We start from the raw sequence: 20,697 nt of genomic DNA on the forward strand, positions 1-20,697 counted from the left end.
AATAAAGACCGCGAGAGCCGCCGTGGCATGCAGGCAGCACGCTGGACGAGTGCGTGGCACGTTTGCCTCTCAAGTCTTACTTTTGGGGGTTCGAGTCTTGGAGAAAAGTCACAGGCTTCCTTCCGTATTTGCGAAACATGTTAGCTTTGTTGAAGAATCGACATTTTCCACAGCTGTGAATGTGAGTGTGTCTTCTTCTGGGGGGGGAATGTAAAGCTTTTTAGGTATGAAATGAACTTTTATGACAAGGCCATATTAGCTATTAGCACGCCAATACGCATAGACAAGCTAGTGCTAGCGCCCCCATTTTCTTTCTCTGTCCACTTTTTCCTCTTTGGCTGCGTAATGTTGGAAATTCTATATTTCTGTCAATCTGAGGGGTAAAAAAAAAAAGTCTGTTGTGCATGTCGTCTGTGTACACGATGTGCACGGCGAACTGACTGCTGAACCCGCCGCACTAAAAGCTGCAATTACGCCAGACTTGAATGGCAGTAATTGCAGCCATCGTATGACCGAGAAGGAAAAAGTGAAGAGTTTGAAGAAAATGATGTGTAATTGCCCCAACATCGTCATCGGCGCGTGGCGTCTGACATGAGAGGAGGAGGATGCTGTGCTCACGTGTAAGCTTTACCGAATCGCCTCGAAATAACATTCAGAAGCGTGAGGAGGAGTGCGCTGTGCTCCTTTAATAGTTGACGGATCGTATTCCTTTTAGCTAATACGGTTTAAAAAAAAAAAAGTTCACTCAAAATTTAAAGTTCAATTTGACAAAAAATTTAAGTTTTCCTAAAGAACCCGGCGAATTGTTTTGGAGCAAACTATTTTCTTGCTTTGTTGTGCTAGCTAACATTAGCGCTATAAATGTCAATAGTTGACATTTGAAACTAGCCCCTCACCCCCGACTGAAATTACTCTTCCCTGTGTTGGAAATCGGCCACCGATCACGACAACGGGATATTTCAGTGGACGTCTTAGGTGTAGGTGAGCGGCGAATGCTAGTGAGCGCACCCGATGTGTCACGCGGAGGAGCACAGTTAACAACACAACCCCGTCTTGAGTCACGTGAGCGTGCCGCCGTGTTGACTGACTAAATAATCGATTTCCCGGCAACGCAGGCAGCGCGGCCACATCGAGGTCCCGCGCGCCGCATGGAAAATTCCCCACAAAGCCTCGCGGCTCGGTTCCCCCTCGCAATATTTGTCTTTTGGTTTTAACTTTGTGGCCCTCGCGTGACGCGGTTACGTGTCACCTGCTAACTGCGGCCACAGAATATTGCTCTTTTTCCATATTTTATAGCCCAATTTTGTGTACCGTGCTGCCACCTGTCTATGTTTGTCTGTCTGACAAAAAGGACAGAGTACAGCGGCGCCTCGAGAGGAGACTGACCGAATTTACGAGTGCTTCGAGATACGAGCCGTCGTTCGGACTATTGTTTTGGTTTCTAATCGTGAGCCAACATTTGAGATACGAGCCACTGTTTTGTGACAGGGAGGTCGACTCTTCTGATTCGAGTCTGTTTAGCTCAATGCTAGCAAGAAGAGCGAAATGCCATAGACTGGCTAACGAATCGCATCCGTGTGGCGGTGCCCTAAAGCTTGATGAACAGATATTTGAGCACACGTGAAGCATCAACACACGATGACAGGCAGGCAGGATAGCAATACCCACTGACAGAATCATTTACAGTAGTTGCGGAAGTCTTCTTTGCTTGTGTGCAGATGTCAGTCACACAAGTCACGCACCCCACCAAGGAGCCGCAATTAATTAATCATGATGCACGACTGTTTCTGGAACGGATCGATGTTAAGTTGATGCGGCATTTCCAGCCTGTAGTCTTTTTGAAAAAGATAGCACAAGCCCGGCAGGCTGTCTTTGGGCACTTCCACCAAATTACTTTTTTCACCAAGCAACATTTTTACGCCAGGAAATGGTTTTGTTACATTTTCAGGCTATATGATGTACTCCACCAGGGGGCGAGCTTGTCCTCTCCAGGTTCTCAATCAGGATCATTCTCATTCTGTCAGATTTTTTTTCCCCCTCCCCAGAGCCCAAATTTTTTTTAATATGTGGAGTGGAAAGTGTAACGAGTTATCGAAGTTTACAAGTCTGAGCGTGAGCCAGCAGCTGTTGTTGTCTTCTCCTCCCCCGCTTTATTTGTTTTTCCCTATCGTGAGAGATAAAGCAACAACACACTCTGATGAAAATGTACCTGTTGCTCCTCTTGTGTGCGTTCAAGCACAAAATTGAGCTTTGGGGGAGGTCACCCGAGGTTTCATCTGACAAAAAGTCCAAAATCAAGTTGAGGGACTGCAGCACGGTGGCCTGGTGGAGTGAGCGGCTCTCTTCCTCGCGTTTTATGCCCACGTGTGCCCCTGACGTTGGAGCCGATCCAAAAATTTGAATAGAATGCAAAATATCCACCGATCAGATCAGTACAAAGTCCATTGTGAGCAATAATTGGTTGATGCTGTTGTTGGTTTTATTGGTGCGCCGGGCGGCACTTTTTCAATCCTTCAATATTTATTGGCAGCGGTCTAGCGGACGCCAGGCTACGTGGGGCGGCCCCGAGCTCGAGGAGCCTCCAGCACAGGAGGGATTTGTGTACACGGGCTGTTTACCTGGACGCCACAACACCCCCCCCCCTCCCCGCCCCCACCCCTCTCTTGCCGTCTCATACACAAACAGCGCCGTATGAAGCGGCGGCGCCCCCGCGGGACTAATCACATCAGCGCTCAAGTCAAGCAAGTCTTTCTGAGCATCCATTTAGCCGCAGCGCCGCTTCCAAATCCCCCCACGCGTCCGCCCCGCCGTGAAATATTTGCTGCGTCAATTCAGCCCGCTATCTTCTTTGACTTAATCTCTTCACAAACGGGAGATGATTTGCATCCCCCACCCCCCATTTTAGGGGAGCGGCGTCCTCGACACACGCATGTTGGAATTGAAACAAATCCTCCGCAGCGCACGGACGCCAAGTAACAAGCTGCCGCACGTGTCCAGAGCTGCTTTTAATTGTTCAGTTTACGATCACTTTTCAATATTTAATAACCTCTGAACGTCCTTTGGTTCAGTCGTCATCATCCGCAGTCGCTCAGTTGGCCCGAAAATGGTTTTTGGTCAAAACAATGTCATGCTCGATTAACCTGTTGCCGTTCACAACAGAATATAGCAGATTTGCGTTCAACTGAGCAGGAACACAGAGGAAGGACTTTTGGGAGTAAACTGAGCGGAGCTCATCGTTAGTTTTTCGAGCCTTTGGGACTCGGGACAGGACAGGAAGATAAATGCGCAATTTACTCACTTCACCGACCTTGCTGGACTGGAGCCATCCAGCCAGCCAGAGATGGTGTCTCCCCCGTTGCCAGGAGCCCCCCCTCAACCCCGTTTTCCTCCCCCCCTTGGGCAGCCCCGACATCATCAGGCCATGAATGCCAGCATTGCTGCGCTAATGACGCCAGGAGGAGGCCAACAAGCTTGCTACAGTTTTGCCTGGGACAAATATAAAAATAAAGCCTTGTTCAAATTAGCAAGGTGATGTGAGAAGCTCAGGGTGGAGGTGGTATGATGGGGGGGGGGGCGCTGACTGCAGGCGGGGCTTAGGTGTCTGCGGTGTGTGAAAGCCGGCAGCTCTGCTGCTGTGCGTCTGGCAACATTGGCTCACTTGAAGTTTGACGATCTCATCGCTGGGGCCAAGGATTGGGAGGCGGGGGTTGAATAGTTTTCTTATTGATTACAATAATACATTTTTAATGTTGTTTTGCGAGCATTGTTTACTAGCTTGCGATTGTGGTGCTTGCTGAACACAGTTTATGCCTGTGCCGGCGAACGGCGATATCATTGGGATTCACCGTGAACGACGAGTCTTGAACCAATTTCCTGCAGCACACCTGATGATCTTGCAACCGAAGTTGCTGCAAATCACTGATTAGCACGCGGGGACTGTGCCACGCTTGAGTTGTATTGTGCGCGGACGCTCATCGGCACCTGCTGCTCGGGCGATATCGCCAACGTTAACACCCCGCCCGGCGCACTCATCACCGTTCGGCAGCCGCACGGCCAAATTGACCCAGAGTCAATTGAACAGAAGCAAAATTTGTAGTTGGACCGCATGAGAAAGTCCCCGCTGGAAGACACGTTCAAGGACGGAAAGTTCTTTATCCAAAATTGCATAAATCATTCTGAATAAGGTGCTCATCTCCTCGGAAAGCTCAGGCTGAACTCAATCCTTTTGCCCTCTGCACAACCTCAATGTGACTGGGGGGTGGGGGGGGGGGGGTTCCGCAAACTCAACGACTCCTGTTATTTCCAAACGGAACTTTTATCTCGCAACATGCATCCCAAAGATGTCCCATACATAAAAATGAACCCCCGTCTGTCACTCTCTGTAGGCGTGAAAAACAGGATGTTAGAGGCCCGAGACGTCTCGTCAGAATAAATGAGCTTGAGTTTGAAACACTTCCTGTACTCTCTACTGCTCTCAGAAATTGAGATAGTTAAACGCAATCTTGTGGTGCCATCTAGCAGGCAAAAGTGAAATTACGTCACCCGAAAAAGAAAAATGGAGTTGTAACTGGACAATGTACCAATACCAGTGCCTCCCTCAGCATTGTACTGTATTCATTTTGTTTTCCGTATAATGTTCTCTCTGCATTGCGTGCCGCTTCTGTACCCCGTGTCACACGACCAAGACACTTCCTGTTCCGTCACTGATGTTGTTCCATTTAATTTGTCGCCTGGTGCTCTCCTGAGTGCTGCCGTGCAACCGTTTAATGGTTGAGTCTGCACGGGGTGTTTTGCGCATCCTGTGTTCTCTTTGGCATCTTTTGCGCACAGTGTCATCCTCTGTCACCGCGGCAACGGTGTACGTTCGCCGTATGATATCCTCTTTGACCCTCATCTCCCTTGCAGTCGTCGTTTACATCGGCTACTTAGTTTGGGATCAACGCGACGCTCGCTCACCTACTTCTTATTGACTGAATGGTAGATAAACGCGTGGGCGTCATTGATGCTTTTCCGTGTGAGGGAATGCGAGAAACTGCGCCAGAAGTGCTCATCTCCATTTACAACCTCTATTCTGATATTTGGTCATTTATTCGAAAGATTCTATTTTCTTCAAATAGAAGCTTTTTTGTTTGTTTGTTTGTTTTTTAATTTCTTGGCTGCACTGTTTCCAATGCATCGATGCGGACGTTATATTCCTTCGTCCAATCAGACTTCAGACTGTGTGTTGCTATGTAGATGTACGAGGCCCACGAAACGGAAACTTTATTAGCAATATCATGGTTTCGTTAAGCACGCGCATTTTAAATTTGACTTTTGACGACGTTCCGCCATCCCTTCTGATCCCTCCTCTCTCCTTTCTGTCTCTTCTGCAGAGTCTGGGAACGCCGAGTAGATACGACTCCAAAAAGAAGTAAGTCCGAACTTGGTGGCATGGCACTTTCGTCTTTGGGACAGGTCGGCTTCGTGCAGTCGGGGTGAGCCCATCCCGGCTGATTTGGGCCGAGAGGTGGACTGGACTGGACTGGACTGGTTGCCGGTCAGTGTCAGGACACGGATGCGCAAACATTCACAGCTACGAACAATCTCAGGTTAATCCGCCATAGACGAGGTAAAAAATCAATGAAATAATCTGCAAATGTGGCTACCACTCACAATTAGGCACTGAGTTAATGAAATTGGAACCGGTTTTAGGACTAAAAAGCACAAAATGAATGCAGCAAATATCTGAGGGCATGAAAATGTTCGGCAAGGAAACGTAGCTTGCCGTGCTTTGGCCAACGGACCACATGTTGTGCCTGTGTCCCTAATGAAGTGTCCCTTGCGCCTCGAAGTACATTCGGGAGGCAAACTCGATGACACGGCGGATCAAATGAGTCGCAATGTCGTCGTCGCTCGGGGCCGAGTGCCCGTATTGACGGCACGAGGACGTGATTTCAAGTAACAGCTTGCCTTCCCCCCCCCCCCTCCTTTTCCCCCCTAAATGCCGCTTGACAATTGCTCTCATTGGCAGCCACACTCCATGATCCTCACAATACACACGGGGGGGGGGGGGGGGGGCCCAAGGTAGCTATTAAGTCTAATATCGCCTCTGGCTACTTGTTGCCATGGCGATGGATGGAACGCAAGGTGCAGCGCTGGAGTGCTGTAGTGTTTGCGCGAATGCGGCGAACTATGGCTTTGTTCCTTTTTTTTTTTCCTTCCATGTCAGTTGCGGCTTTACGCCTTCGTCATCTTCAAAGCATCACTTCAGCTCACTTCAATGAAACGAAATCGTTGTTTCAGACAAAAGTGTGCTTCGGTCTTCTTCCTTTGCTCCCGTTTGACAGTCATGGTGCGAGCGTTTCGGATTACGGACACGGTCGTGAGCTTTCGGCTGGGGGGTGGGGGGGTCATTAGCGGTCATTATTAGAACACGCAGAGCGACTGCAGCTTCTCTCGGATGGCCCCGAGTGTCAGTCGCCGCGGCGTTGTGACATTTGGGTCGGTGTCGGAGCCGTGCGACACCCGGGGAGGCGCTAATGCCACCTTCTTTGATTGATGCGAGTCATTTCCTCGCTGTTGCATGCTCCCAAAAGTGCTGCTTCAAAAACCTCCAACGCGCATGCACGCACACACACACGCGTTGTCCATTAAAGTTTGGTCGACTTGGGCTTTACTGCAGAATCGTGACTTGTTGGCCACATAACAGGTTTTGGTAACGAGTACCGAGAAAACAGTAATTTTTCTGTCGTGGCTTCCCTCCTGCTACATCGCGCTCGATTGTTAGCTTCCCCGCTAAAATTTCAGACCGCAATAGAGTTAAAACATTTTTCATGATGAATCCGTTCCGGAAATTCTGATGACTTTGATGTCATAAAACATTTGATTAATTTTTTTTTTACATAGGATAAAGTGGCATTTGCAGCACGTGTTTCTTCTGTATTATTCTTTTTTAATTAAATATTGCTGTTGAAATGTATTAGTTAACCTCCCGCCCCTCCCTAGCAGCCCCCTTCCATGATGTGCGTTCACCTGTCGCTTTCAATGGGAGTCATGGAAACAGCGTAGCCAATCGGCCGCCGCCACTCGCTCTTCATGTCCTCAGCGGAGGAGGCGGGAAGCCGCCACCCGCATTGTTTGCATTGTTGGCGTCTGCCGGTACTTTGGAGTCGCCAAGCGTCAACACAAACACGGCAGCACGTCATCGGCGTTGCAAAATTACGGACAGTTTTTAAAGTTGGCCACTTTCCACGGGAAGACATCGGGACTGGGCAAAACCGAAAATTGGTTCTTAAAAGGAGACGTTTGAAGTGTTATCTCCTCGCAGGATTTGAATGTCATCTCGTGCGCTTTCGAGATCTGCATAAATGTCCAGAAAAACGTGATGTTTGAGACAGATTTTGTGCCGTCATAAAAACAACAAATCCATTCAGGAAAGATTCTCCATTGCGAGACTAATAAAGGTTTTCTTATCTTCTTATCTTATAAATAAATTGCGAGCGGCATTTTCTATGTTTTGTGCTAGTTATTGGATCAAATAAAATTATACTTTTTTTTTCTATTTTATCTCGTGTTTTCTAGGTTCGAGTAAAATAACGAATCCACGGGTTTAAACAATGTCACTGGACCGTTGCACACTCATGTCATTCAGCATCTGCAGTTTCATCTATTCGGTCACTTTTTGAACACTTTTTTTGGGGGGGGTTGAAAAATAAAATTGCTGCTATCTACCGCAATGAACATTGTGCATGCATGCATTTGATTGCAGGACTGCAAAGTAGCCTGATGTGGGCATGAAATGGTGTCCGGCGCTTTTAATTAACATCAATGAAGAAGAGGATGAAAGCGCAAAGCAAAGTTGATTACGCTCACAAGACAAAACAACATGTTGTTGCACGCACACACACACACACACAAACGTGTGTGTGTGTGTGTGTTTGCGTGATCATGCGCGCAGACTGACAAAAACGAAACACGCAGGGATATATTTGTTATCCTCTGCAAAGAATAGCTAATATTAGTGCCGTACCAAGGAGGCCTGCAGCTGTTTATTTAATGGGAACGACAGTCAAACAAACAACAGCCTGGCAACACTCACTAGGCCACACCCCTGAAAGGGCCGCATCTCATCAATTCTACACTACGTCAAGTATGCAGTGCTATTTTTCCACCAATAATAACGGCACTTCAACTCATGCCATTGGTGGAAATTGATTTAACATACTTCAGGTCACCAAAGTGTTTGCAATGCGTTTGATTGGCATCATGTAGGAATGACATTTAGCCTCCATTGTCTGTCCTGAGGTGACTTTTCCTTCACATTTTTCCTGTCAGATTTTTTTTTTTGGTCCTCCGGGCGTGCTTCATCTTCCTCTTCATGATCCGACCGTGCATTTCCTCCGCATCTTCACCCCCTCTCAATTGTTCTACACCGCTGCCTTGGCCCCTCCTCATTGCACGCTCACTAAAAACGCGCGTGCGTGTGTGATATGAAAGGCGCTCAACTCGTCCAGCCTGTCTTGTCCTCCGCCATCGGTCGCTCACCTGCCGTCGTTTGTGCCCGAGCGGCCATGCGCCTGGCCAGAAGGCGTCGGGCGGTGGCGCGCGCAGTCGCGCACGCGTCGGGCGGCGAGCATCACATCTCTGCGGCGTGCCGAGAAGCTCCGGCAGTCAGCTCGGCCGCTTGATGCGCTGTCTTCGAAATTCTCCGCTTGCCTTTCCACTGTGAGTACCAACGTCGCCGCCGCCACTATTTTACCACTTGTGAAAATGGTTTTCAAGGAATATTTTTTTGACTTTGAAGCTTTTTTTTGAAACAATTTGTGCTCCCTCCAAGTATAGAATTGTGATCACTTTCATTTCAACAAGTTTGAATCCTTGGTCAAGATTTCCAACCAGATTTTGGTGCAGGGAGTGTGGTCTCGGTTTCCACTCATTGGGAATGGTCATCTGTCATGCGACCAGTCGAGGCCCCCCACCTGCCGCTCACCTGATTTTTGTGCCAGTTGACTCTCCACTCTTTTACAAGCGACGTGAATGAAAAGGATTTCTCCCGTAGCCTTTTAGTCATTTGGTTTTGGTGAGGTACAATAACCTGAGTATCAATGATATTGACTGGCCACCAGTCCAGAGTGCAGTTAGCCAGTTCACCTCAAAAGTCAGACGGGAAAGGCTCCGGCCGGCTCAGTTGCATCCTGAGCGCTGGCAAACGTTGGTCGCTCTCCCGTCGACCATTCTCTCTTGGTTACGTTTTTTTTCCCTCTCTCGTTCGGCCGTTTTGTCTCCTGACGCTCTGGTCGTTTCATTTCTCGGCAGGTCGGACAGCAAGCTCTCCCGATTGGCTCAGAGGTGGAACCAGCGCGCGGCAGCCGGAGATGCTCTGATCCAGGACCTCCAGTTCTACACGGGACTCCCCCGCGCCTCACGAAGCCTGGACAGGTGACCGCTCCGGCGAAAAATTGATGGATGGGATGCTTTTCATGCGCTGTCGGCCAGAATGGACCAAACGTGTCATTCAGCAGATGAGTTATATTTTTGACTTTGTTCCTTTGTGAAACTTGAAGACATTTTTAGCCACCATGCACAGGGTGATTTAAAAATCCAAACATCACGCAATTGTAATTATTCAGAACTAAATAACCTTTTTGACAAATTTTAACACATTTTTGAAGTTATATTCGTGCAGTACATTTTTCAGCTGGTGGGAAGAGTGCCTCAAGCCAGTTTTTAACTAATAACAATGACAGACAGACGGCGGTAGATGGCGACCTTGCACTGCTTTGGGGTTGGCGTCAGCATAGCTTTTGAGTAAAAGAGTAAGATTAGGCTGTGAATCTCGGCTGATTATGAGGGAGTGATGTTGGAGGTGGGACAACATCGAACGTGTCACGGTAGGGAACAGAAAAGTTCGTGTCATGATCGTGAGGAAACAATACAATTGATGGACTGAATGGTGAACGATATGTAAAAAAAAAAAAAAAAAACTCAAGCCATGTGAGTCAGCATCCCTCACACTGTGTTCCTTGTTGCCTAGCTGAAAATAATTTGACCCTTTGTTCGTCGTTTTGTAGTTTAAGGTGTCACAAAAGCACAAAATGTCATGCGCAGTTGTGTCGGATGTGTTTCTTTTTCCACAAAAAGCTGTTCTCTTTATTGGTCAATAGCCGGGAGATTTGGTGACAGCGAGATCAGACCGTGAATTTGTCGCATCCGTGTTTCCAAGACTGCGGCGCTGTCAGGCGAGGACGGACGAGCCGCCGTCTGAGCGCTTTAGTGCGTTAGCTGCTAGTTCAACACGCGCTTCGTGTTCCCAGACGAGCCGGCCGCCGGCATCGCTGCTGTTGCCACGGTTACCGGCAGCAGCGCTTTCAACCAGACACGGAGGATCTCGGAGCTTAAGTGAGGCGTCCCATCTCGGCGCCTCGCCCTGACGCCAGAAGCTGACGCGGGGCTTCTGTAGCGAGAAACGTGAACATGACAAATGGGGGAGCAGCATCAAAGGTTGTCATGGAATCGGCGATTATTCATCTTCTGAGTCATCAATTGGCTTTTTGGAGGACTCGGCATGCTTGGAAAGTCAAAAGTCTCTTTCGGAGAAGCAGTTCCCAGTAATTTGATTCCTGGGACTTGCCGGCCGATTCCACTAATCAATTCACATAAATCTGCTTTTTTTTTTTAAACAGAACTCCTGCGGGCGGGCCCAATCGAAAGCAAGTTTGCCAAACAGATGGGCCATATGCTCAATTGCCAAGATTGTTTTGTCTAAAGTGCACATCAAAATTTGGCTTGGCCCTCCTCATCGGCTTTAATGTAAGATTCTTTTAATTGTGAAACAATTTGAATCACGCCGCCGCTGCGCGCAGACGAAAGAATCTGAATCATTTTGCCAATTCAAACACGCCGCTCCTATTCAACTGGAGAAATGTAGACGCTAATGCGGAGTCATTACCACCGCTGGGTCGCCATTTTACGCCAATCTGCTCCAGTTTGTGGTCACGACGAAAACGGGTCCCACAGCGGCACAATCAGCCCCAATTTTCATTTGGCACCGCTAATGACGAGGCCGCGCAGTGTTTGTCTTTTTTCTTTTTCTTTTTTTTCCCCCCACCTTTGAGTGCTCCTCAAGAGTGTTTGAACCGCAAGCCGTCTCCCAGAACAGGGCGTCCATCACGCCGAGCGCGCGGCTGAGAATCAACCCAGCCGTTGATTGACAGCAGGTCACGAAGGGCTGCAGAGAGCAAGAAGCGAGAGCAAGCAACTCATTTCCTGTCTGTACTTATACAAACGGCTCGTACTTGGAGGTCAACAAGTCACAACCAAGCATGAAACCCAACCAACTAACCGCATAAAAAAAAAAAAATGTAATCATATACTTTGTTGAACACAAACTAAATTCAAAGGAAGCATTTTTGAATAGAAATAAAAACGTAACAAACCAAAGTAAAACGAAGTGACTCAAGCTTTCACCAGAAGGAGAAAAAAAAAACCAAATTTCGCAATCAGCCGGCATACACGACCAAAAACATCAGTTTTGGTGAAAATGAGCTTTTGTGAAAAAAATGCTGTCTCGCAGAAAAGTGACTGTAATGCCAACATTATACTGTTTTGTGACACCTCAAACTATAAAATAAGGCTGAGAAAGGACTTTTGGTGGCAAAATTGATCCTTTGTTGAGCTGGGCGTGACCTTCCAAGGCCGCTTGTCGAAAAACGTACTTGACGACTATACACGCAATGGCAGTAAACAGTGGCTCGCGGTTGACCAATGAATGGCAAGGTCCATAGCAGTGAAGGAATTGCCTTCGAGGTGACTTTGTGCGCTTCATCTGGCTCCCCTCAGACGCCTCCCGGCTGTTCTGACCCAGCAGATGCAGAACTTGCAGTTGTCTCAAGCCAAGAAGGTCGCGGGAGGGCCGGCCTCCCCCAATGCCGCCAAGCGCCTCTATCGCAACCTGTCGGAAAAGCTGCGAGGAAGCACGTCGTCCTTCGAAGACGCACACTTCTTCGGGAAGAGCGATCGCCTTCGCAAGGCCTCGGTGAGCTGAACCGGGTCCTATGTTTTCATCTCGGTCAATTACAAGCACGGATGGGCGGGCTATCGGGGTTCATTTCAAATGTTTTGCTTTGGCCGTTGCCGTGCATCCGGAACAGAAGGAAGGTCAGTCCGTTGTTTGAGGCTTGTCTTCGTGGCAGGAAAACATATGTTGCGTCACAGCCTGTCACGGCGGGATCAATAAAGATGCGCTTTGTCGCCCGGCTAATTGGATATGTCGCCTCTGCCTGAACTCGCTGTTCCCTCATTGGTCGCATCCTTGATTCAATCTCCAATCGGGCGCCTCCAGCTGTTTTCTTCATCGACGGGCTTATGTCATCAAGTGCCAACTTCACAACAAAAAAACAAAACAAAACAAACCTTTTGCCAGAAAATATTTGACTGTGGTTAATTTTATTATTGTCAATCAATCAAGGAATGATTTGGCTTGTTCACTAAAAATCAGCCATTCAATAATGATATAAATTTTTACCAAATGAATAAATACTGTCCATTTCAGAAGTCAATTTCAGGATCAAAACGGATAAATGAATGTAACAGATTTACTTTTGGGGGCGGTGACGGAGAGAATCACAGGAAGTGTCAGCCTTCCTCCTCCTCATCTTTCTCTCTGTGGCGCCATGATGGCGTGTGTGCTGCGGCCTTGTCAAACATTTTCTCAGCCTCTCGGACATCGTCTGTGTCGGCTTGATGACACGTACGCACCAGTGGGGCAGTGGGAGTGAGCGGGGGCGGGAGGAATCTGTGAGTGGCGCAATAACAGTGGCTTTATATTTGAGATCAGCACAGGTTTTGGGTAGAAGACAAAGATTGGGCGGTCAAACTGGGCTTGCAATCGTGAGGAAAAGATGGCGCAGCTGATGTCATGACCGGCGTGTAAAAAGCCATGCAGTGGGTGAGCGTGACTGACGTGTCCAGACGATGCAGGGCGGCGAGTGCCTGTTGGAAGCGGTGGAGCAGCAGGACCTGGACATGGTCCAGATGCTCCTGTGCCAGCTGACGGCAGACGAGCTGGACCTGAACACACCCAACAGCCAGGGGCTGACGCCGCTCGACGTCGCCGTCATGACCAACAACGTGCCCATCGCCAAGTTGCTGCTTAAGGCCGGCGGGAGGGAGGGGCCGCACTGTGAGTACCGCCGCGCACGTGTGCGTGGTTGAGTGAGTGACAAATGACGGCGCCGTTAAGAATTGCCGACCTCTCGGCTATTGCTCAGAGACCGGGGGATCCCCGATTTGAGAAAGCGCAGCGCTAGCTAACGTCTCCTGTTGTCCGTGTGTCTGTTGGGCGCGGCGCTCGCACTGTGAGTACCGCCGCGCACGTGTGCGTGGTTGAGTGAGTGACAAATGACGGCGCCGTTAAGAATTGCCGACCTCTCGGCTATTGCTCAGAGACCGGGGGATCCCCGATTTGAGAAAGCGCAGCGCTAGCTAACGTCTCCTGTTGTCCGTGTGTCTGTTGGGCGCGGCGCTCGCAGTCGTGAGCGCGGAGAGTCGCGAGGCCCACCTGGCGGCTCTGGTGGCCGAGGCGGAGCAGCGCGCCGCCGACCTGTCGGCGCGGGCGCAGCGAGACGGCCTGTCGCTGGAGGCGTGCCACAAGGACAAGCAGCTGAGAGCCTGGGAGTGGAGGTGCAAGCTCTACAAGCACATGACGAGCGCATTCCAGCACGCACGTGAGACCGCCGCGCTCTTTGCTCGCATCCACAACGTCCTCATCTCAGTGTGGCTCCAGTGTCGATAAAACATGCGCACAAAAAGCTACATTGTGGCCACGCAACACTAAATTGTGGCCGCCATATACGGCTCTGGAAAACATTGACACCCCCAACCCCCATAAAAAAAAAAAACACGATGTGGCCAAGATATCAAACTCTGGACAAAATTAAGAGGCCCTTTGGATGTACACCTAAAATGGTTATTTGTAGCTACAAAATACTGAAGAGCCCAAAAAGCCATTTGACTCTTCTGGTATTTTGACATTTTTCATTTTCTGCAAATATAAATGTCTTCATACAAACATCAAATAACAAAATGGGAGCAAATGGCAAATTCCTCAGCGGAATCTTACCTTTATTCCAGAGCCGTAGCTACAGCGTGCGCATCAAATGCTACTTTGTAGCCACGCGATTGGCCAAATTGCGCCACAATGTGTAGCACTGTTTAAAAATGACGCGTATGTGTGGCGGCTGCATTGCTGAAACTTGTCTGTGTTTTGCGCAGGCACCCCCGAGGCTCCCACGTTGGTCCGTCTGAGCGTGAGCAGCAGCTCCACGCTGACCGTCACCTTCCAGGAGCCGCAAGGCCTCCACTCCACCATCGTCACCAAGTACAAAGGTGCGCGGGGAGGAGGTGTGGCGGTCATCATAAATATCGTTTTGGGTGTTTGCCAGCCGTCGCCTCGGGTTTCGCAAACAAGTGTTGACCGCGCCGGGCCGCGTGTGTGCGCGTCCGCGTGGTCTGTTAGTGGCGTTTTGTTAGCCCGGAGCAGAGCAATCACAAGGTTAATGACCGCATCATCATCATCATCACGGGAACTATTGATTTGGAATCAAAGGGCAAATTAGGCAATTACTTGTATCTCTGTGTGTGTGTGCAGTGGAATGGAGTTGCTTGAAGGATTTCTCGCTCCTGGCTGGAGAGATGCTGCTGGAGAACCTGCAGAGTCTCAAATGCACCATCGGCAGCCTCAGCACGGTAACGGCCGCATCAACCATCCTCTTTGCCCACCAAAATCCTCCTCACTCAAGTCGCGGGGGGGACTCGTGCCACATGACGTTTTAGCACTTGGAACTCAGCTGTGCAAAATGTCCGAAAGACCGAACTTGACTTTGTACGACTTGAGAGCGACTTAGTTCTGACTTGCACACGGTGACTTTGTCCAGTCTTTGCCCCCCCGCCCCCCACGCCTACAAAACCGTCTGCATCCTGCGGATCGCCACTGAACATTTGGTGTTGTGCCGCAGGGTCGCCTGTACTTTGTGCGAGTGTCGGCCTACAACATGAAGGGCTGGGGTCCGCCCGCCTGCTCCTTGCCGCCGTCTGCCGCTCCTTCCAGTACGTTGGGCCTCCATCCTCCACTGCGCTATGGCTTCCAAAACAGGAAACATACTTTGCTATCTGCACGTTGTGCGTGTGCGTGTGTGTGTGTGTATATACACTGAATGTGTATATGTGTGTCAATGTGCATTGATGCTGCGAGTGCCTGCGCGCGTGTGCCAGCAGAGAGGGACCAAAGTGTGTGGGCGTCTGTTTTTGCACTCCTCTAATGTCCAAGTGGAACAGATGTAAAGAGGACTGTGAGCCGCCGTGCCAACACATCCACCTCAGGGATTGTCACTAAATGCGCGCGCCCACGCACACACACAGTCAAGCCGCTAAATTGAACTGATTTAATGAGCTGATTCTTTTCTTCAGTAAGCCGTTGAATTTTCCACTCGAAATGCCATCCACAATGTCGCTTCGCTCAGCGCGCCACTCCATAAGGGAGTGGAGTGTACATACAGAGGGTGGGTCTGTTAGGTCGGAAATGCCCTGCAGGTCGTTAAGCCGTTGTAGCTAGTTGGTTCCACAGGGTACACCAAATTTTTCCCGACAGGTGTACAGTGCAAGAGTTTTGAAAATGACATTGTCAATGAAAATGAGCTTTATAACTCACATTTTACATCTTTTTTCCTTTCCATTTGACGTCAGACTGGCGAGAGAGCGACGGGCGGGAGCCAAGGAGGCGCAGCCACGTGGAGGTTATGGAGCGCCTGCTCCAGCAAGTCCGAGCCACGCATTCGCACTATTGCTGCGGAGGTGAGCGACACCCCACGACTTGGTTCTTCATACGGTGCAAACTCAACGTTCGTTTTGATTTTTTTCCAGTCACAACCCCCTGTTTGGTCCTTTTTTGTGCAATGGAAAAAAAGTAAATGAAGCAGTACAGGTACAGTGATGCCCTGGCATGTGGGCAAGGAGATGCGCAGTTGACGGTGCCCTTTGATTTTTATTTTTATTTTTTTATTGATGGGCCCAACAGTCAAACGGACAATGTAAAATGAACGCACTCACAAGAGGCTCCTGTTGAAATGGAAATCTTTGGATTGTCGCGATGATGGTTTACTGGTTATATCCAGTCATTGAGTCAGACAGTTATACGGTGAGTTTACACATATTGACTCAGTCTGTCAGGCGCAGCAGTTCACACTTACATGAAACATTTTCAACAGACGACCTGGCGGGACGCCCGAGGCTTTGGCCGCTGAAGCGCGCGCGTACACACACAGAGGCATTAACGTAGGTTGCTATGTCAGCCCGAAAGGGAGCCTTTAAAAAGTCTCTCGAGTAGTGAGCGGCTTTGACAAGTGGATAATGTGACAGGAGTGCACGGAGGCCCTCCTGTGCACTCACTCGGACTAAATAAAGAAATGAGTTTGCGTTGGAGAGCGACGCCAGAAAAACATCATTGCGCTTGATTAATGAGAGGGGAGGCGCGAAGTTGTTTATGTCGTTGACAACCGCTGCACTTTGTTCTCGGTCTGGTTGCCGCTCGTTGGTCGTCAGGTCGGGAGGTCTGCTCGTGAGTGGGTGGCGGTGGCAGCTTCGATCCCTCAGTCAAAAAAAAAAAGGAAAAAGGAAGCCTGTCTGCCCCTCCGTTATTCAAGCTCCTTGCGAGTGTTGTCATTTTGTGTTGTAGTCGAATGGCGGCATATCTGGTGTGCTCCGACTAAATGTCACGTGAATGTTTCGAAACGACGTTCCCAAATCACTGCTTATTCCACACGTGTTCCTCCATCATAAAACATCTACGTTAAAATGTGGTGTTCCTCGGGGATCAGTCATTGATCCACCTATCTTTCGCTTATGTCCCCTGATATGAGATAACATTGACGCTTGATCCTATTTTCGCTAGCTTCCAAAAGCCGCTCCAGTCAATATGTTAGTTATCTGTGTACCTTTCAGAACTTGAAAGACTTTTTTTTTCTTCTTTTTTTTTTTTAGTCGCTCAGTGATAAGGTCCGCCATATTGCGAACCGCCATCTGTCCGCGCTTGGCTTGTGAGCATCAGACATCTGATGTCCGTTTACAGGACGCTAATTATGTGACGCTTAATTAGCCCGGCTCAAAAGGTCTGCTGTGGTTTTGGAGATTGGCATCGCTGAGCGGCCGCGGGCCGCGACGGGCGATCGAGGAAGGAGAAAAGATAGAGACTGCCCGACCCCGATAAGCTCACGTCCCGTCAGACGGGCCATCATGGGAGAGTGACCCTGCCGCGACGACCTCGTGAAAATGCACGCAAACTCTAGAAAGAAATCAGCTGGGATGTTTTCCTTTTTGTCTTTTTTTTGGGGGCGCAGATGCTTCCAAGCTGCAGAACACGAGCAGGAAGCAGTCCGTCTCCCGAAGCCTCAAACATCTTTTCAACTCCTCCAACAAGTTTGTGAAGACACTGAAAAGGTTTGTTTCGTCTCTCGTTTGACCCGGTGGCGTCGCAAATGAGGTCACCCAAATATTCTGAACGCACCACATGAGTTGAACATTTCATATCACCGTTGTCATACACAAAATAACAGTGTTGTTGCTGTTTTTTTTTGTCTCACGTTATTACATAAAAAAAATTGCTGATTTATGTTTCGTCCTTTATTGGTACATGACACGTCATTCATGTTGAGGGCGCATGAAAGCATTTGTGAGGTTTCCTCTTTCTTGCCCTTTGCCTCAGGGGCATCTACTTGGCGGCCGTCTTCTACCACAAGGACAAATTGCTGGTGACGGCCGAGGACCAGATCCCCATTGTGGAAGTGGACGACTCCTACGGCAGCTCCCTCATGCAGGACTTCCTCTGGTTCACTAAGGTCGGCCTCCCGCCACCAAATTAATCAAACGCATAACTTGCCGCCATCCCGGTGCCAAGCAACTATGTTGAAACGCGTTTAAGGAGTTTCATATCGACCAAAGCGGCGCTTTGCCACCTCCACGTGGCATCCGTCGACATAGTTTGACCGAAGGCGTGCTTGTGTCGCAGCTGTCGTGCATGTGGGAGGACGTGCGGTGGCTCCGCCAGAGCACGTCGGTGTCCACGTCGTCGTCGTCCACGCTGCAGGCGCGCCACAAGATGCTGAGCGCCGCCGGGCAGCTGCAGAACTTGCTCGGTACGCACAACCTGGGCCGCGCCCACTACGAGCCGATCAAGGATCGCCACGGCAACGTGCTGCTGGTGACGGTGCGCGACGCCGACGGACAGCACGCGCTCCTTAGTGGCAAGTGGATGCAGGTGGCCAAAGTGCAGAGTCAGCGCAAGTCCCTGTCCACGCCCGAGGAGCCCTACGCCCTCGACGTCCTCATCATCACGCTGCAGGTGCCCGCCAAATGTTTACCTGATCGCTAAAACAAATGCAGGTACTCGGAACACTTTTTTTATTCTTGAAAGAAGCCCATTTTTTTTTTTTCCTTGTTGTGCCCCGGTGCAGGACATCGTGGCGTACCAGCGCCGCAGCAGCCAGCGGTTGGCGCCGGGCCTCTACCTAGGCTACCTGAAGCTCAGCAGCTCCGTGGACCAGATCCGGGTCCTGGTATCCCAGAGGAACCCCAACATGCTGTGTCACGCCCGCGTGCGAGAAAACGCCAACGTGTCCAGGTAGGTTGTCACTCTTTCTCTTTTGGGGGAGGCTTAGCTCGCCCACCTGGAAACCAAAGGGAACATAGCCAGACTTGTGAGCCGCCGGTCTAATGAGGACTTCGTTTTGGTCTTGTGCATGCGAGTTATTTGGGAGTCCGAACAGCCTGCAGGTCATCGTTTGGCACACGGCATCCCGTCCACCGTGATCATCATGTCGTCGTTCGCCTACCCCCACCCCCCGCCCCCGGATGAGGCATCGCGACCTTCTCCTCCTCGTCACTTTTCAGAACGCGATGTTCCGGAACACTCCGCCTGTTCATTTGCCACCTGGAGACGGAAACCTACCACTGTTTTGTGTCGCATTGTCCTTCAAGGATGCCCACGGACGGACGAACGCACGAGTGAGCGCGTGAGGACAGAAGTTTATAAAAGAAAGAAGGGAGTGAGGAACAAAAGAATGTGCGGACAAAAACGACAGCTCAGGGAATTGGAACTGCGAGGCAGGCGTGCAACCCACTCGCTCACTGCGCTGCGATGGAGAAATCGAGTTTCCCTGAATATTTACTCGTGCCCAGGATGCCCTTTTGACCCGTCAAATGTCATTTGGTCTGACTGGGACGCCTTCGTTTCGTCTTTTCAGGGAGGAGTGGGATTGGATCCGCACGCTGTCGGCCGCCGGCGAGAAGGACCCGGACGGCGAGGACGGCGGCGAGGAGGCGCGGCCCAGGCCCGAAAGCCACGCGCCGCTGCTCTACTACGAGCTCCAGACGGCCATCAAGACCCTGCTCAAGAACCTCAACCTACCTCTGCACCAGGTGCCCCTGCCGGCTCATCATCAAATCAATTGGTCGAGATTGAGGGGACTCGCTCCCTGACAAGCGGACTTCCTGCGGGCAGGCCCGTCACTTGCGCCTGTACAGCCAGGAAGTGGTGGAGCTGGGTCACGGCGTCTGCTTCCTGCTGCTGCTGCCGGCCGCCGATGACGTCTGCTCGGCCCCCGGCCAGTCCAACCCCTACACGCCGCTCTCGGGCTTCCTGCACCTGCCGTTGCAGATGTTTGAGCTCGGTAATCAAAGTTTTGACTCCTGGCTGGAAACCATTAATCGAACAATCCGTCACCGCGATGACAGGATTTTTATCGTCCTACAAGTTCGTTCTGCTTCTTCATCCTGTTGTGCGCGTCTTCCAGTGCAGCTCAGTGCTGCTTAGCACCTTGTGGTAGGATGTGGTACTACACAGAAGGCGTGCCACTCGCTATTCCGACTGGAGCGTGCGATGTAAAATAATGCCCAAACCTGACGGCGATTGTGTCATCTCGCCACCGTGGTGCCGGTTTGTGTGTCCTCAGTGCACTTCTGCACCTACAAGGAGAAGTTTATCAGTTTGTACTGCCGCCTGTCGTCCGTCTTGGACCTGGACGCCCTCATCACCCAGCAGGCGCTGCGGGAGGCCATCACGGACAGCGAGGTGGCCAGCGCCAAGCATCGACATCAGCTCATCCTCGACTACATCCAGGTAACCGCCGCACCCCCCCCAAAAAAAAAACATACCGCTAAGAATCCAACGTGACAAAAGCAGGATCATGTGGTCCCTCTCAAACAAATCATGGACATCATCTTTCTTGCTAAATTCATCACCATTTTCATCACAAAGTTGTCGCGCTTAAGAACGTGTCAAGCGAAGAAGGGAAATGTCCCTTAATGTCCTTGTCTGGAAAAAGAAAAAAAAAAGCACTTCAATCGGCTGTCGCGAGCCCGAGAGAGCGCAAAAAAAACTGAGCGCCGCCGCCATTAATGCGCACCGTCCGCTAAACCGCAAGTGTGCGCTCCCTTGGCAGCCGTCTGCGTGCGTGTGTGTGTGGTGCCTGATCTGTCTCGCTGTGATTTTTAAGTCTGGAAAAAACTTGCCCACCCCCCCAAACCACAAATTGGCTGTAGAGGGAATGTCAGAAGGAGGGGGGGGGGATCATACAGAATAATAACGTTGTGTGTTTCTGTTACGTATGTATGTGTGTGTGTGTGTATGTTCACCACTAATGTCGAAACAAAAATAAAAACCTGTTGAAT

General features: G+C 50.1%; 1 protein-coding gene across 6 annotated transcripts in view; it reads left to right on the forward strand.

Annotated features, from left to right (window-relative positions):
• Positions 1-20,697, forward strand: part of ankfn1a (ankyrin repeat and fibronectin type III domain containing 1a) — a 31,384-nt gene that overhangs the window by 6,258 nt on the left and 4,429 nt on the right. For 3 of the 6 annotated variants that reach the window (XM_086139212.1, XM_086099164.1, XM_086099163.1), the window contains 16 exons: positions 5,373-5,410; positions 9,295-9,417; positions 11,818-12,013; positions 12,949-13,159; positions 13,509-13,703; positions 14,251-14,364; positions 14,627-14,724; positions 14,994-15,084; positions 15,721-15,828; positions 17,370-17,469; positions 17,735-17,867; positions 18,038-18,370; positions 18,483-18,649; positions 19,272-19,446; positions 19,529-19,697; positions 19,980-20,146. In XM_086139212.1, the coding sequence (XP_085995338.1) occupies positions 5,373-5,410; positions 9,295-9,417; positions 11,818-12,013; positions 12,949-13,159; positions 13,509-13,703; positions 14,251-14,364; positions 14,627-14,724; positions 14,994-15,084; positions 15,721-15,828; positions 17,370-17,469; positions 17,735-17,867; positions 18,038-18,370; positions 18,483-18,649; positions 19,272-19,446; positions 19,529-19,697; positions 19,980-20,146 (2,418 nt within the window). Of the gene's footprint in view, positions 1-5,372; positions 5,411-6,045; positions 8,704-9,294; positions 9,418-11,817; positions 12,014-12,948; positions 13,160-13,508; positions 13,704-14,250; positions 14,365-14,626; positions 14,725-14,993; positions 15,085-15,720; positions 15,829-17,369; positions 17,470-17,734; positions 17,868-18,037; positions 18,371-18,482; positions 18,650-19,271; positions 19,447-19,528; positions 19,698-19,979; positions 20,147-20,697 lie in introns of those variants that run through there. The other 3 variants (XM_086139213.1, XM_086099165.1, XM_086099166.1) reach the window with 3 other exon arrangements.

This window comes from Hippocampus guttulatus, chromosome 19, assembly GCF_054856545.1.
Source record: "Hippocampus guttulatus isolate MCC_2025c chromosome 19, RoL_Hgut_1.0, whole genome shotgun sequence".
NCBI lineage: Eukaryota > Metazoa > Chordata > Actinopteri > Syngnathiformes > Syngnathidae > Hippocampus > Hippocampus guttulatus.